This window comes from Coenobita brevimanus, chromosome 16 (genome assembly GCF_032717465.1).
Source record: "Coenobita brevimanus isolate Jiangsu-jjx chromosome 16, ASM3271746v2, whole genome shotgun sequence".
NCBI classification, from domain to species: domain Eukaryota; kingdom Metazoa; phylum Arthropoda; class Malacostraca; order Decapoda; family Coenobitidae; genus Coenobita; species Coenobita brevimanus.
The window spans coordinates 32,834,722-32,847,252 of NC_136969.1; the positions used below are offsets into that span (position 1 = coordinate 32,834,722).

General features: G+C 44.4%; 1 protein-coding gene across 1 annotated transcript; it reads left to right on the forward strand.

The window, feature by feature from the left end:
* Positions 1-295: 295 nt before the first annotated feature.
* LOC145391045 (uncharacterized) lies at positions 296-11,699 on the forward strand. The gene is made up of 7 exons (XM_080265778.1): positions 296-440; positions 2,524-2,695; positions 4,822-4,998; positions 5,994-6,235; positions 8,833-9,042; positions 10,161-10,356; positions 11,546-11,699. The coding sequence occupies exons 1-7, from the start codon at positions 296-298 to the stop codon at positions 11,697-11,699; spliced, it is 1,296 nt and encodes a 431-aa protein (XP_080121904.1).
* Positions 11,700-12,531: the final 832 nt, after the last annotated feature.

Consider the following 12,531-nt stretch of genomic DNA (forward strand, 5'->3'; position numbering starts at 1 on the left):
ATCAGAGAATGTCAAGACGTAATATGCAAACTTAATCGCCAAGGAAGAGGTGCTACGGTCTCCCATGCCATCTAAAATACTGGGCTTTGTTCAATTATTGTCCACCGGGTGATGTGGCTCTTACTTTCCTTTCTTCTCAGTGCTTCCTCACTCTCCATCCTCCTCTTTCAACTTCCTTCTCCCAACTCATTTCTTTTTTCTCCTTCTCAACACTCTTCCTTCTCCTCACCTTTCCTCCTCTTCCTTCCTCTCCTCTTCCTCCTCCTGTAACTATTCCCCTCCCTCCTATAGAAAAATGAGCATAACTGAGGGAGGGACGGGAGGCGAAGGAGGGAAGGCCACGAAGAAGGGCCTGAGTTTCAGCATGACAGCGTTCTTCCTGGTGGCACAGATGGCCGGCGCTGGCTTCCTTTCCCTGCCCAAGGCACTTGCAAACACAGGTAAGCCATTATATATACTCCTGAGCTTGTGTTTATGGCTGCTTGTATTAGTGCTTTGTCTTGGTGCCGGTGAGGGGCGTCTTCACGTGGTGGCACCGATGTGACTGGGCGGTGGATTGCTTGGTTGTACAAATGGTCCCTTAATCCCCTCTTTCTCCGCCAGAAGGAGGATGGTGGACTGCAGAAGAAATGGCAGGTTCATTCTGTTGTCCACCAGGTTCACGTTTCAGATGAACCTGGGACAGCAGCCTACTACTGCTGCCACGACTACAATTACTCTTACTACTACTGCTATTACGTTTGTCTTTCCTCAAAGAGCTACTATGCACTTTGCATTCAAACACAGTGAATATCAAAGTGAGTATTAAAAACAGTACAGTGCCATCCGTGGAAGTCAACTATCTTGCGGACGTGTTTATGGTGGAAAGTGGTTGGGATATTTAGTAAACACAAATTCTGGCTTCCTCTTCTTACCCGAAGTCCTCCCTGCTAGAAGTACTCAATCGAGTGGCGGTTCATTATCACTATACTATGCTTATTTTAACTAGCATAAGGTTCTCATCTCATCTGGAATCCTGAGTTACAGTACGAAATTAACACTAGAATATGGTGCTAGTCACGAAGAAGTGCTATGGTAAGATTGGAAAGCCATACTATTGGCTTATTCCGCCACAGAGCTGCGGGAAATAGACTACTAAAGGACGAAGATCACCGCCCTGGTTAAATGAATGAGCTATTGGCACACAATACTCCATTAATCGTTAGAAATAATACCCAGATCCAGATATTATTATTATTATTATTATTATTATCATTATTATAATAATTATTAGTTATTATTATTATTATAGTTATTATTATTATTATTATTATTATTAATCAGTAGTATTATCATTATTATTATTATTATTATTATTATTATTATTAATCAGTAGTATTATTATTATTATTATTATTATTATTATTATTAATACCTGCAACCCAAGGTTCATTTGACTGTGCACCCAGTAGACTGTAAACTGAAACTGTTCCCCATCCTGCAATTCACCATCCGCCGTACAGAGGATAGGGAAGGAGTTCAGGGGCGTTTGCATAACAAGGCAGCGGAGCCACCCAGCTATGTCCGTGCCACGGCATGTAGGCAACCCCGTCCAGCACCAGTACCGGTACATCGAGCCTCAATGTATCGAATTTCGGATGCCCAGAACTCTTTGACTCTAGCGAACAATCTTTTCGTAGTTCAAACAAAGGCAGAATTGCCAGGGGAGGGGGCGACTGCTAGACGGAATGATCGTGTGAGCGGCGGGTCATGTAAGCTGAATAAGAAACATTTTTTGTTTATCTCTGTTCTAAAATTATTAGTCATCGAAAGGTTTTAATGTTTGTGTACAGTGTCAAGGTCCACACAATAAACCCACAGAAATCTGAATGACAACAGTGTGAACTCTTATAATTCTGTTTGCTAGTCACCGAGTAAGATTGGGCTCATATCAGTTTAATTCTCACCTTGAACGTCAGCTATATCGAACTGTCGGATATATCAGCCTCTCCCTCCAATTAGTTCAACATATCGAGAGTTTACTGCATGCTGGCGCTGTTTCTGTTAGATGATGATGATGATTATGATAAAATTAACGATAAATCCACTCTCTATACCTCTCTCCTTCCCAACTGGATCGACGTGATGATGATGATGATGATGATGATGATGATGATAATGATAATGATAAAACTAAGCCTTTCCCAACTTCCCGCAGGTTGGCTCGGCGTGGTGATGATGGTAATGATAACGAGCTGTGTAGAAATGATGACGATGATGATAACGGCAAAAACTAGCCATAAAACAGCCATCATCTTCTCTCTCACCCAGGTCGAATTGACGTGGTGATGGTGATGATGGTGGTGGTGAGGATGTTGATGGTGATGATGATGATGATGATGATGGTAATGTTTAATCGTCTTCCCTTCAGGCTGGATTGGCGTGGTGATGGTGGTGATGGTGAGGACTGGTGGTGAGGATGTTGATGGCGATAATGATGGTGATAATAATGACAAAGAAAAAACCTAATCGCCTTTCCTTCAGGCTGGATCGGCGCGGTGATGATGGTGGTGTTCTGCTTCGGTGTGGGTTTCTCAGGTACCAGACTAGGGGAGTGCTGGGTCATGCTGGAGGAACGGTGGCCGAAAGACTACGCCCAAGGATGCAGACAGCCGTATATGGAGCTAGCCGACAGGTCACTGGGCAAGCATGGAAGGTGAGGGATAACGGAGACGGGGAGAGAAGGAGGGAAGGTAGGGAAAGAGGTAGGGAGAGAAAATAGGACGATAGGAGAGATTGCACCAGGGAGGGAAGGATAGAAGTATGGAGGAAACGACAACGGTAGGTTAATGCAGTAAAGAAATAAAGAGGAAGGAATGAGCAGAAGGAAGAAAGGAGGGAAAGAAGGAAGCAGGAATGATCAGAGGTAGGGAAGGAGGGAAGGACAGAGGGAAGGAGGGAAAGAATGGAGGAGGAAGGAAGGAGGGATGGACTATGGGCGTGCTGGGTGATGCTAAAGAAACGATTGCCTGATGACTACTCCCAGTGATGCAGATGGAGATGGAGGACATGGTACTAGGCAAGCATGGCAGGTGAGGTGTGGAAGAAAGAGGGAAAGAAGGAGGGAAGGTAGGGGGAAGGAAACAGGGACGGAGGGAAGGACTGCAATTGAAAGGGTAAAAGAAGTGAGGAAACGACAAAGGTAGCCAGAAAGAAGGGAAAGGGGGAGGGATGGACAAAAGGAAGATGGTAAGGAAAGTCAGAGGGAGTAAAAGGACAGAGTCAGGTATGTAGGGAAGGGCAGAGACTGAGGGTGAGAAAAAGAAACGAATGAATGAAGGAAGGAAGGACAGAGGGAAGAAGGAAAGAGGGAATGATTGGAGGCTAGTAGGGTAGCATAATTATAACTGTTTGGGTGGGCAGAATGCATTGGATGGTGGGGAGTGGTTACGAGCCTTTATGAATATGGCTTTTATATATCTCCATAGACGCCTGATCCCAGCTAGTCTGGTGATGGTTCTGTCCAGCAAGATAAAGATACAACTATTCTTACATCTAACATAACCCCAAGGAATTTTGTAAATATGAACTAAAGGGGATGGCGTAAATATGAACCTTGGCATTGGTAATGAATGGCGAAGGATGGAGTATCTCGAATCTGATGTATGCAGATGATGCAGTGCTGTTTTAAAGTAAAGGACACGAGCTTGGTAGACTGGTGCAGAGTTTTGTTGATGTCTATGAGCATCACGCCTTGGAAATATATGCAGAGAAGAGTAAAATGATGGTTGTTGAGAGTGAAGACCATTCCAGTGTGAAGTTACGGTGAATGGAGGGAAACTTTAATTGGTGAGAAAGTATAAGTACTGGATGCAGCGACAGAAAAGGAAAGGTAAATATGCAAACAATGAGGAAAGTAGAGTGGCACAAGGAAGGGAAGTGGATGGTGCTATGGAGGCCTTGATAAGAGGCAGAGGTCCGAGTGTGGCGGCTGCGAGAGGTTTGCACGAAAGGGGTTTAGGTCCTAGTCTAACATAAGGGTGTGTGACAATGGTATGACATGAAAATGAAAGGTGAAGAGTAAGAGCAGTGGAGATGGGACTGCTGGGGAGTGTGTTTGGAGTGCAGAGAGTAGATAGGATAGGAAATATTGTGATTTGTGAAAGATGGAGAGCAAAGAAGTCTGTGAACAACAGAGTTGGAGAGAGTGTGCTTAGATGGCATGGGCATGTGAATATCATGGGTGAGAATAGAATGGTGAAAAGGGTATATCTGAGACAATTTGAAGGTGAGAGGAGGCGGGGCAGGTGAGAAAGGTGGATAGATAAGATAAATGAGTGTGTATGAGAGAAAGAGAGAGTTATAGGAGCTGATGAGGCCAGGGAACTGACAAGCGATCAAGGTGGCTGTATGAATTTCGTGCTGAGGAGTGTATGACCAGGGTTTGGTACCTCTTTTTAACTAGATGGTCGTCTGACTGTCAGATAGGTGAGTGTGAGACTATTTGTTTAATGTTTTTTCAACCAGTCAAGTAGAGCCAGGGTTCTGGGTCTTGAATAGTGAGTGAATGGGAGTGTGGCTCACTGAGTCTGTCATTTTTTTTTGTCTCGCTGGGCCCTACTTCACCTCATCTTGGGGTGGGAAAGGTCTGGATGATAATGATGATGATGGTGATGATAATGATGGTGAAATAAGGAGGGCATAATCCACAGACTATCTATATGTCCCACAGACGGCTGACCCAAACGAATGTGTTGGTAGCATTTCAGGGGCTGTACCGTGTGTAAAGCAGTACGGATTAAGATGGGTGCAATATACAATCCACTCATTATATACCCACAGACGGCTGGCCCTGGCGAGCGTGATGATAACCCTGTTCGGTGGCTCCACAGTGTTCCTCATTCTCGCCGCCACCTTCATGAACAACCTGGTGAATGACCTGTCTACCTGCGAGTGGGTGCTGATAGTTGCTGCCGTTCTCCTGCCGTTCACGTGGCTGGGAACGCCGAAGGACTTTTGGTGAGTGGTGGGGGTGTGGTAGGCGTTGTGGTAAGGGTGTGGTGGATGGTGTGGTAGGTCGTGTGGTACGTTGTGTGGTAGGGGTGTGGTAAGTGGTGTGGTAGGGGTGTGGTAGGTTGTGTGGTAGTGGTGTGGTAGGTGGTATTGTAGGGGTGTGGTTAGGGTAGGGTAGGTGGTGTGGTAGAGGTGTGGCAGGAACGAGTCAGGGGGTTTGTGGTAGGTAAGTGGTAGATGAGTGGTAGATGGCGATTTATAATTTAAGCCTACAACATTTAGGCACGTTATCATTTTCAGTCGAGACAATGAACAGAATCCTCGTCTGCTGAGGAGATTCGTATCACCATTTCCTCAGCAATCTATTTTGTCTATTACACCCTAATTTTCTCTTATACGGGGTGGCACGTATGTAACTTTACAATAGAAATTCCACTGGCGGTATCTTTTGTGTTGTGGGGACGGCTGAGTATGCTGGTGTGGGCGTGAATGTGGAAGTGGGAGTAGGATACGAAGAGATAATATAAGATAGATTGAAAACGCTGATTTAGCAGTTTTTGAAACACACGAGAAATCCCACGGCAGAGTGGAAAAGGTGCTCTCTATATGGGCTACCCTGTACATAACTACGGCAAACTATCTCCATATTAAAGAAGAAATAATGTACAGCAGGATATTAACCCACCGCAATTGCTGCACACGGTATAATACAGGCTGGTTTGTCTCCCCTGCTAGCGAGACTGCCGCTACTAACCAGCAAAATAATACTATGCCATTTTTACTATAACTTGGCCTAAAATTGCCATCTCTCCGCCTTGAATGCTGATTTATAGCAATAGATTAACACCAGAATATGGTGATAGTCACGAGGAAGTCCCGTGGAAAGGATGCAGAGCCATAGTGTTGTCTTTTTCTGCCACTGAGATACCTGACATAAGCTGCAAAAGGACAAAAATCTGGGTCAGGTTATAGTAAATGCAGTATTACTTTGCGTCCCTCAGGCAGGCATCGGTGTTGGCAGTGGTGACAACAGCACTAGCCTGTGTTGTGATCTTCGTGGAGTTGTTGGTAGAGGCGGACAAGTACCCAAACCCCATCTACCAGAACCCGACCTTCTACAGCTTCTGTCTAGGCTTCGGCGCCATCCTCTTCGCTTTCGGTGGTGCCTCTGTCTTCCCCACCATCCAGAACGACATGGCCGACCGTACTCAGTTTGACAGAAGCGTTGTGGTCGCTTTCCTAGGTAAATATGACTTAAGTTTTTTTCCTTTCAACTGAGGGAAATGAACCGACCCCACGACATGAATACTAATTCGTGGTTGCATGAAATTTAATGAACCTTGGTAATAAGGTAGGATTGAATGTCCTTGGATGCTGTAGTCCTTTCACCTTTACTTGGGCCAGATTATTGTCTGTTTGCTGCTCATTTAACGTAGCTCAGTGAGAGAAAAAGACTGTATTGTGCATCATTTCCATACCACCTTTTCGTGACTAGCATTATACTTTAGTATTTATATATTATTACAACTTAGCATTTAAAATGGAGAGAAGATAATTTTAGGCCAAGTTGAAGTAAAAAGAGTATAGTCAACTTAAAGCTCCATCTTGAATAAATCGTGTTAAAAGACACAAAAACAAAATGCACTGTAGGAATGCTGTTTTGCGTTCAGCTTGTTGGTAGAATATGTTAAGAGCCTGGCTTTCCCGACGGTGTCATTCTTCCTGCCTTGGAATAATTCTTTTATAAAACAACGCTCCCGTTTCGCACGAACGTCATGGTCGCTTTTCCAGGTAGTGTTAGGTCTTGAGAAACTTAAATGTCTGCTCGGTGATGGATTTTTTGAAGGAGCTCTCTTTCCCGATTTAAATTCCCTCTGGTTTGGTTTCACTCCAGTTTGGAAAAAAAAAACACTTCTGTCTGGAAGGCATTATGGTCTGTTAACAGACAAGAAAAATTATTGTGGGTTTTCCGACAGAGTATTATAACTGATTGAAATTTAATTGGAATTAAAATAAAAAAGCTTGTTGGTATCAGTACGGTATAAATGACATGTAGCTCACTGATTCTTACTGTATTTACTGTATAGATATTTAGTCTATATTATGACAGACTGTATGCTAAAGAATTACGAAGGGCAACAGGTATATGTTTTTCGAAACCACGCAACGAGACATGAGCAGCTCACTGTTTTAGTAGAGCCCGGAAGCGAGATCAGAGCGACTCACAGGGAACTGAGACTGAGAGCAGCAGACACTATAGCCAATTTGACTGACCTGTGCACCTGAGATGTATGGGGTAAGTAGGGTGTGTTTAATTCGCGGCTGCTGATTGGCCGCCGATGATGTAATTGAAGTATAATAAGGCATGTAGTGAAACATGTGGAAGTATGTACGCCGTGGGTGGATATTATAGGGCAACATTCGGACGAAGATGTTCAGTACGCCGTGGGTGGATGTGATGCAACATGCGGACGTAGATAACGTCACTCATCGTTTTATAAAACTTTATAATCAACTTTAAAGCTGGCGGTTCGTACTTGTTGGCAGAGACATTAGGATGCTGTCACTAATAATCAATTCAAAGACTTTTTTCAGAGGGTATTTGTATCGAGGGCTCTCCCCTCCATACCTCGGAGGTTAGAGGTGGATGTTGCCCGGCTTCACACTGGGCACTCACGGCTTCCACATGGGTTCCTGATGTGTGGTGGGGCTCAGCCCTATTGTGTCGACTGCCTAGTTCCCCTTACTGTCCGTCACTTGCTGGGCGAGTGTTCAAATCTGGGTGAACTTCACCGGAGGTTTTGCCATAGGAATAGGGGGTCGGATGGTTCCTACTGTCTGTCTTCTGTGCTTGGGGAGTGCTGTCCAGTTGATGATTTTACTTTTCCTGAGGAGGCGGGCCCCTTCCACCTTTTATAATTCATTGATGTTTTAGGAGCTTTATCTTTCTATATTACTGCATGATATTTTTCATTTTAATTTACTTTCGGTTTCTATATTTTATTACTTATTTTACGGCGTCATATGACGACGCCGTTGTGGCGTTATGATTACTTTTAATACTTCAGTTCAGCTTCCAAATTTATGCATTTTCTTTCCTTGTCTCTGGATTCTACTTCATTTAGTTTTATGGGAATTAGGACTGGGATACTGAACTGGGAGACTGATGATGATAATGATGATGATAACCTGAAATTTTTTATAAAAAATTCTCTCTGGTTTGGATTCCTTCCTGTTTACCTCCTTAACTATCCGTGAAAGTTTTTCGCTTTATTCTTGCTAATTCCAAACCTCTTAGCTCAGGAGTGACTTTTCGAACTGGGGGGGGGGAGGGATAGATAAAGCCTTCAAAAATTTCCTTACTGTACCCTGTATACTTTAACTTAAGAATGCAGTCTCTCCGTCTTGAGTACTGGGTTGTAACTATAGATCAACACTAGGAAATGATGCTATATCATGTTTAACTTAACCTAAAATTGCCATCTCTCAATCTTTAATACGGAGTTGTATCAATAGAATAACACGAAGGTATGATGCTTCTCACGAGGGGGTGGTACAGAAAGAATTTAGAGCAACAGTACTGTCATTTTCTGCCACTGAGCTATGTGAAATAAGCTGCAACGAAAATCTCGGCCAAGTTAAGGTGAAAAGAGCATATCCATAAAAAGGCGTATTGGTGGGGACGTAGAGCCGTAGAATTTACTTTTCCCGCCAGTAAGCTACGTCATCATAATATGTAGGTTAATATAATCCTTCTTCCTGTTCTTCTCCTGGCACTAACAGCATTATAGAGAACGTCATCATATTATGCTGGTTAGTCTAATCCTTCATCTGCCACAGTGCTCCTGACCCTGTACATGCCCGTGACGGTGGGAGGGTATGCGGTGCAGGGCATTGACGTGGAGAGTATCATTCTGTTCTCAGTGGACACCAGCAAAGGCATCATCAAGGCTGCGATAGTCATGGAAGTCATCAATCTTTTGGGCACCTACATCATTTCCTTCAACCCCGTGTCTCAGACCATGGAATCCCTCCTCCATATTGAAAATAGTAAGTGGCAGGTGGGTGTGGGTGGGTGTTGGTAAATGAAGGAGGATGTAGGTGGGTGTAAGAGGGTGTAGGAAGATGTAGGTGGGTGTCATAGAAGCCATCATTCTATTGAGCACCAGCGCCATAACGAGATCAGTAAGTGGGAAATAGATGTGGGTGGTGGGCACAGGTGGCCCGTGTTGGTCAGAACAGTAAGTGGTAGATGGTGTGGATGGATGGAGTTTAGTGTAGGGTGTAGGTGGGTGCAAGTGGGTAAACTGTACGTGGGTGTAAGCTGGTGTAGAATAGGCATAGAAGTCATCAGTCTCTTGTTATCTGCGTCATAATTTCAACCTTGAATAACAGATCATGGACATCCTCCTGAATCTCGAGGTACAGTGAGATGTAAGCATAGTGTGTGTGTGTGTGTGTGTGTGTGTGTGTGTGTGTGTGTGTGTGTGTGTGTGTGTGTGTGTGTGTGTGTGTGTGTGTGTGTGTGTGTGTAACAACGACAGTCCCAGAAGTGTGGTGAGTAGGTGTTGATGAGTGTAGGTGGGTGTACATGAGTATGGATGAGAGTAGAGATGGCTAGTGTAAGGGGATGTAGCAGGAAGTATAATAGGTCGGTGTAGATGCGGTGAGTGTGGATAGATGTTTATGAGTGTGGGTGGATGTACTGTAGGTGGGTGTGGGAGGGTGTGGATGGGTATACGTTGGGGTGGACGGATGTGGATGTATGTGGGTATGGATGGTTGTGGCTGGGTATGGATGGATGTGGGACTGTAGGTGGGTGTGGGATGAGCGTGGGCAGGTTTAAGTGGGTGTAGCTGAGTGTGTATGAGTCTGGATTGGTGTGAGTGAGTGTAGGAAGCTGAGTAAGAAAGTGAAGATGGGTTTAAGTGACTGTAGATGAGATTTCTCTTCTGACCTCGAGAATTTGGCAGCGGAGATAAGTACCGAAATCTGCACAGAGATGATGATGATGATGATGATGATGGCTTTCTCCTCCCCCTGTCAGAGTTTGAGTGCAAGAGAATAGCCCTGATATGAAAGAAATTAGTACAGAGATCTACCTAGAAATGATGATGATGGTGCTGATGATAATGATGATGATGATGGCCTTCTCCTTCCCCGTCAAGAGTTTGGGTGGAAAAGAATAGCCCTGAGATCCAGCATAGTGGGCGTGGAGGTTCTGATCGGCCTGGCAATCCCTAGCTTCGATAAAATCCTCAACCTCATCGGGGGCTCCACAGTCACCATTTGCTCCTTCGTCCTTCCACCTCTGATGTATATGCGGCTCGTCGATATGAAAATGCAACCTGGATGGCCCGTCAGGTGGGTGGATGGATGCATGGATGGGTGGATAGACAGGTAAGTAAATGGGTGTGATGTGGAGAGCGAGATGGATTGGTGGAAGATGGATGAGATGGATAGACGGGTAGGTGGAAGAAGGGTGTGATGAGAGTGAGATGAATTGGTGAAAGGTGGATGGATGGATGGAAGGTAGATGGTTAAATTGATGGATGGAAGGGTGGAATATAGAGAGCGAGATGGAGGGGGTGTGTGAGTTGGAGGGAGGACAGCCAAATGAGGCGGAAAGGGCGACATGGAGGCGGTTTATTTGTGGCCATCCCTTACGGGAATAAGTCATCTGGCGATAAATATTGATTGATGAAACGGTGGAAGGTGGATGGATGGATGGATGGATGTATGGTGCAGTGGACAGACAAAAAGGTAAAATATAGAGAGTGAAGTGGATGGATGGAAGGTGGATAGAGTGATAGAGAGTAAGGTGGGTTGATAGTTGGTGTAATGAAAGGTAGGTGGGTGGACAGATGGATGAAGGAGAGAAGGGTGGATGGTAAAGTGGACTGGTGGACTGGAAGATGGGGATGAGAAAGCATAAAGGGGAAGACGGTGAGAGATGGGCTGAGAAGGGAATTTATAATAGTAACATCTTCAGGGTCACTTGGATAGGTGGAGGGTGGATTGTGAGGTAGAGGTTACGGGAAGGGGAGAAGGAGCAGCAGTGTGGGTGGATGGAATGGAGGACGGTAGGTCGCGAAGTGGAGGGGTGATAGTTGAGATCAATATGTGAAGAGTGGAAAACTGGGACAAGTGGAGTGGGGTGTGACAGGGATTGGTGGAGGTAGATGAAGGGTGGATGATGACAGGTTAAATGTAGGTTAACATTGGGTTCTTAACGTTAAAAATTCATTCTGTTCTCTCGTTTTAGTTTTTTTCAGCTCATCTCCTTTTAGGTCCAGGACAGTATGCCTAAACCTTAAATAGCAAAGTGGAATGCAACCCGTCATTTGTGCTAGTCATTTAGGAACATCTTTGGTATAATGTCTTGTTAGCCTGCATCCCATTTTACACGGTGCAGTCAGCAATGATAAAAAGAAGCCCAACTTGTTCCATCATCTTCACCTGCTTCAGAAATTATTGCCAGAAACATGAAGGCCGCTTTAATTTCGCCATTTAAGGACTGAGCATAAAGCCTCACTGTCTCACTCCTCCACAGGGAAATTCCATTGTGGATGAGGGCACTGCTGTGGATAATCATGACTGTGGGTATTGTGGGCGGCCTCACCTCCACCGTCACAGCCTTCATGGACATCCTCAGCCCGGATTCATTTGGGGATTCATGCTTCGTCGACTTCCATCCATCCTCATAATACAGCGGACTCTTTTAAGAAGAAGATTTACTGTAATGTTTCATGGTATAGTTTTAGCTCATGGATACATTCGGTGAGTAATAGGTGGCTTATCGCGAAATTCGCCACCATATTGTTGAAAAAGCCAAAAAGTACCAAAGTGAGCAAAGAAAAGAAAAAAAGGGTTATCAAAGAAATTATCAATTAGTGTTGACAGTGAGAAGTAACAGGCCGGTAAATATAACTGCTTAACTAGCCAAACAGATTATAATGCCAACATACAACTTTACACTAACTACTCTGATGCTATGGAACAAAGAAGGTTGGGAGGAGGAACAGAGCTTTTGCGGGTGACTGTTCATGGTTGGAAAGCTATAATAACAAGAAGCTTGCCCGCTCGAACACGTTTCACGCTTTCAAATATGGATGCCTCTAATTCACATGGCCAGAATACAAGACGTGTCATGCTGAGGCTCCATTGGGTCATTGTTTTAATTCTGATCGTCACAATACCTGAAAACCTTTGTTTGCAGACGCAGCTTACTGAGACGGGGAAGAGTCTTTCAAGTTTCCTGATCTAAACCAGGCTTATCTTTGAGCTGAAATCAAAATATAGAATTCGAAAGGTATTCAAAACTTAACTTTCCTGCAGATCAAAATGTTCTTTTTGAAATCATAGTACAGATTTGTTTCGTCTCTCGGTTTACATTTTCAGTAATATAAATTTCTTTGTCAAAAAATTACATATATCTGAGACCTTCCCACAACGCACATTTGGATCACACCCTGGGGTTAGGAAGCCACTGACATTGCCACCAGGGCAGTAGACCAGTCGCTTACTTTTATGTGTTCT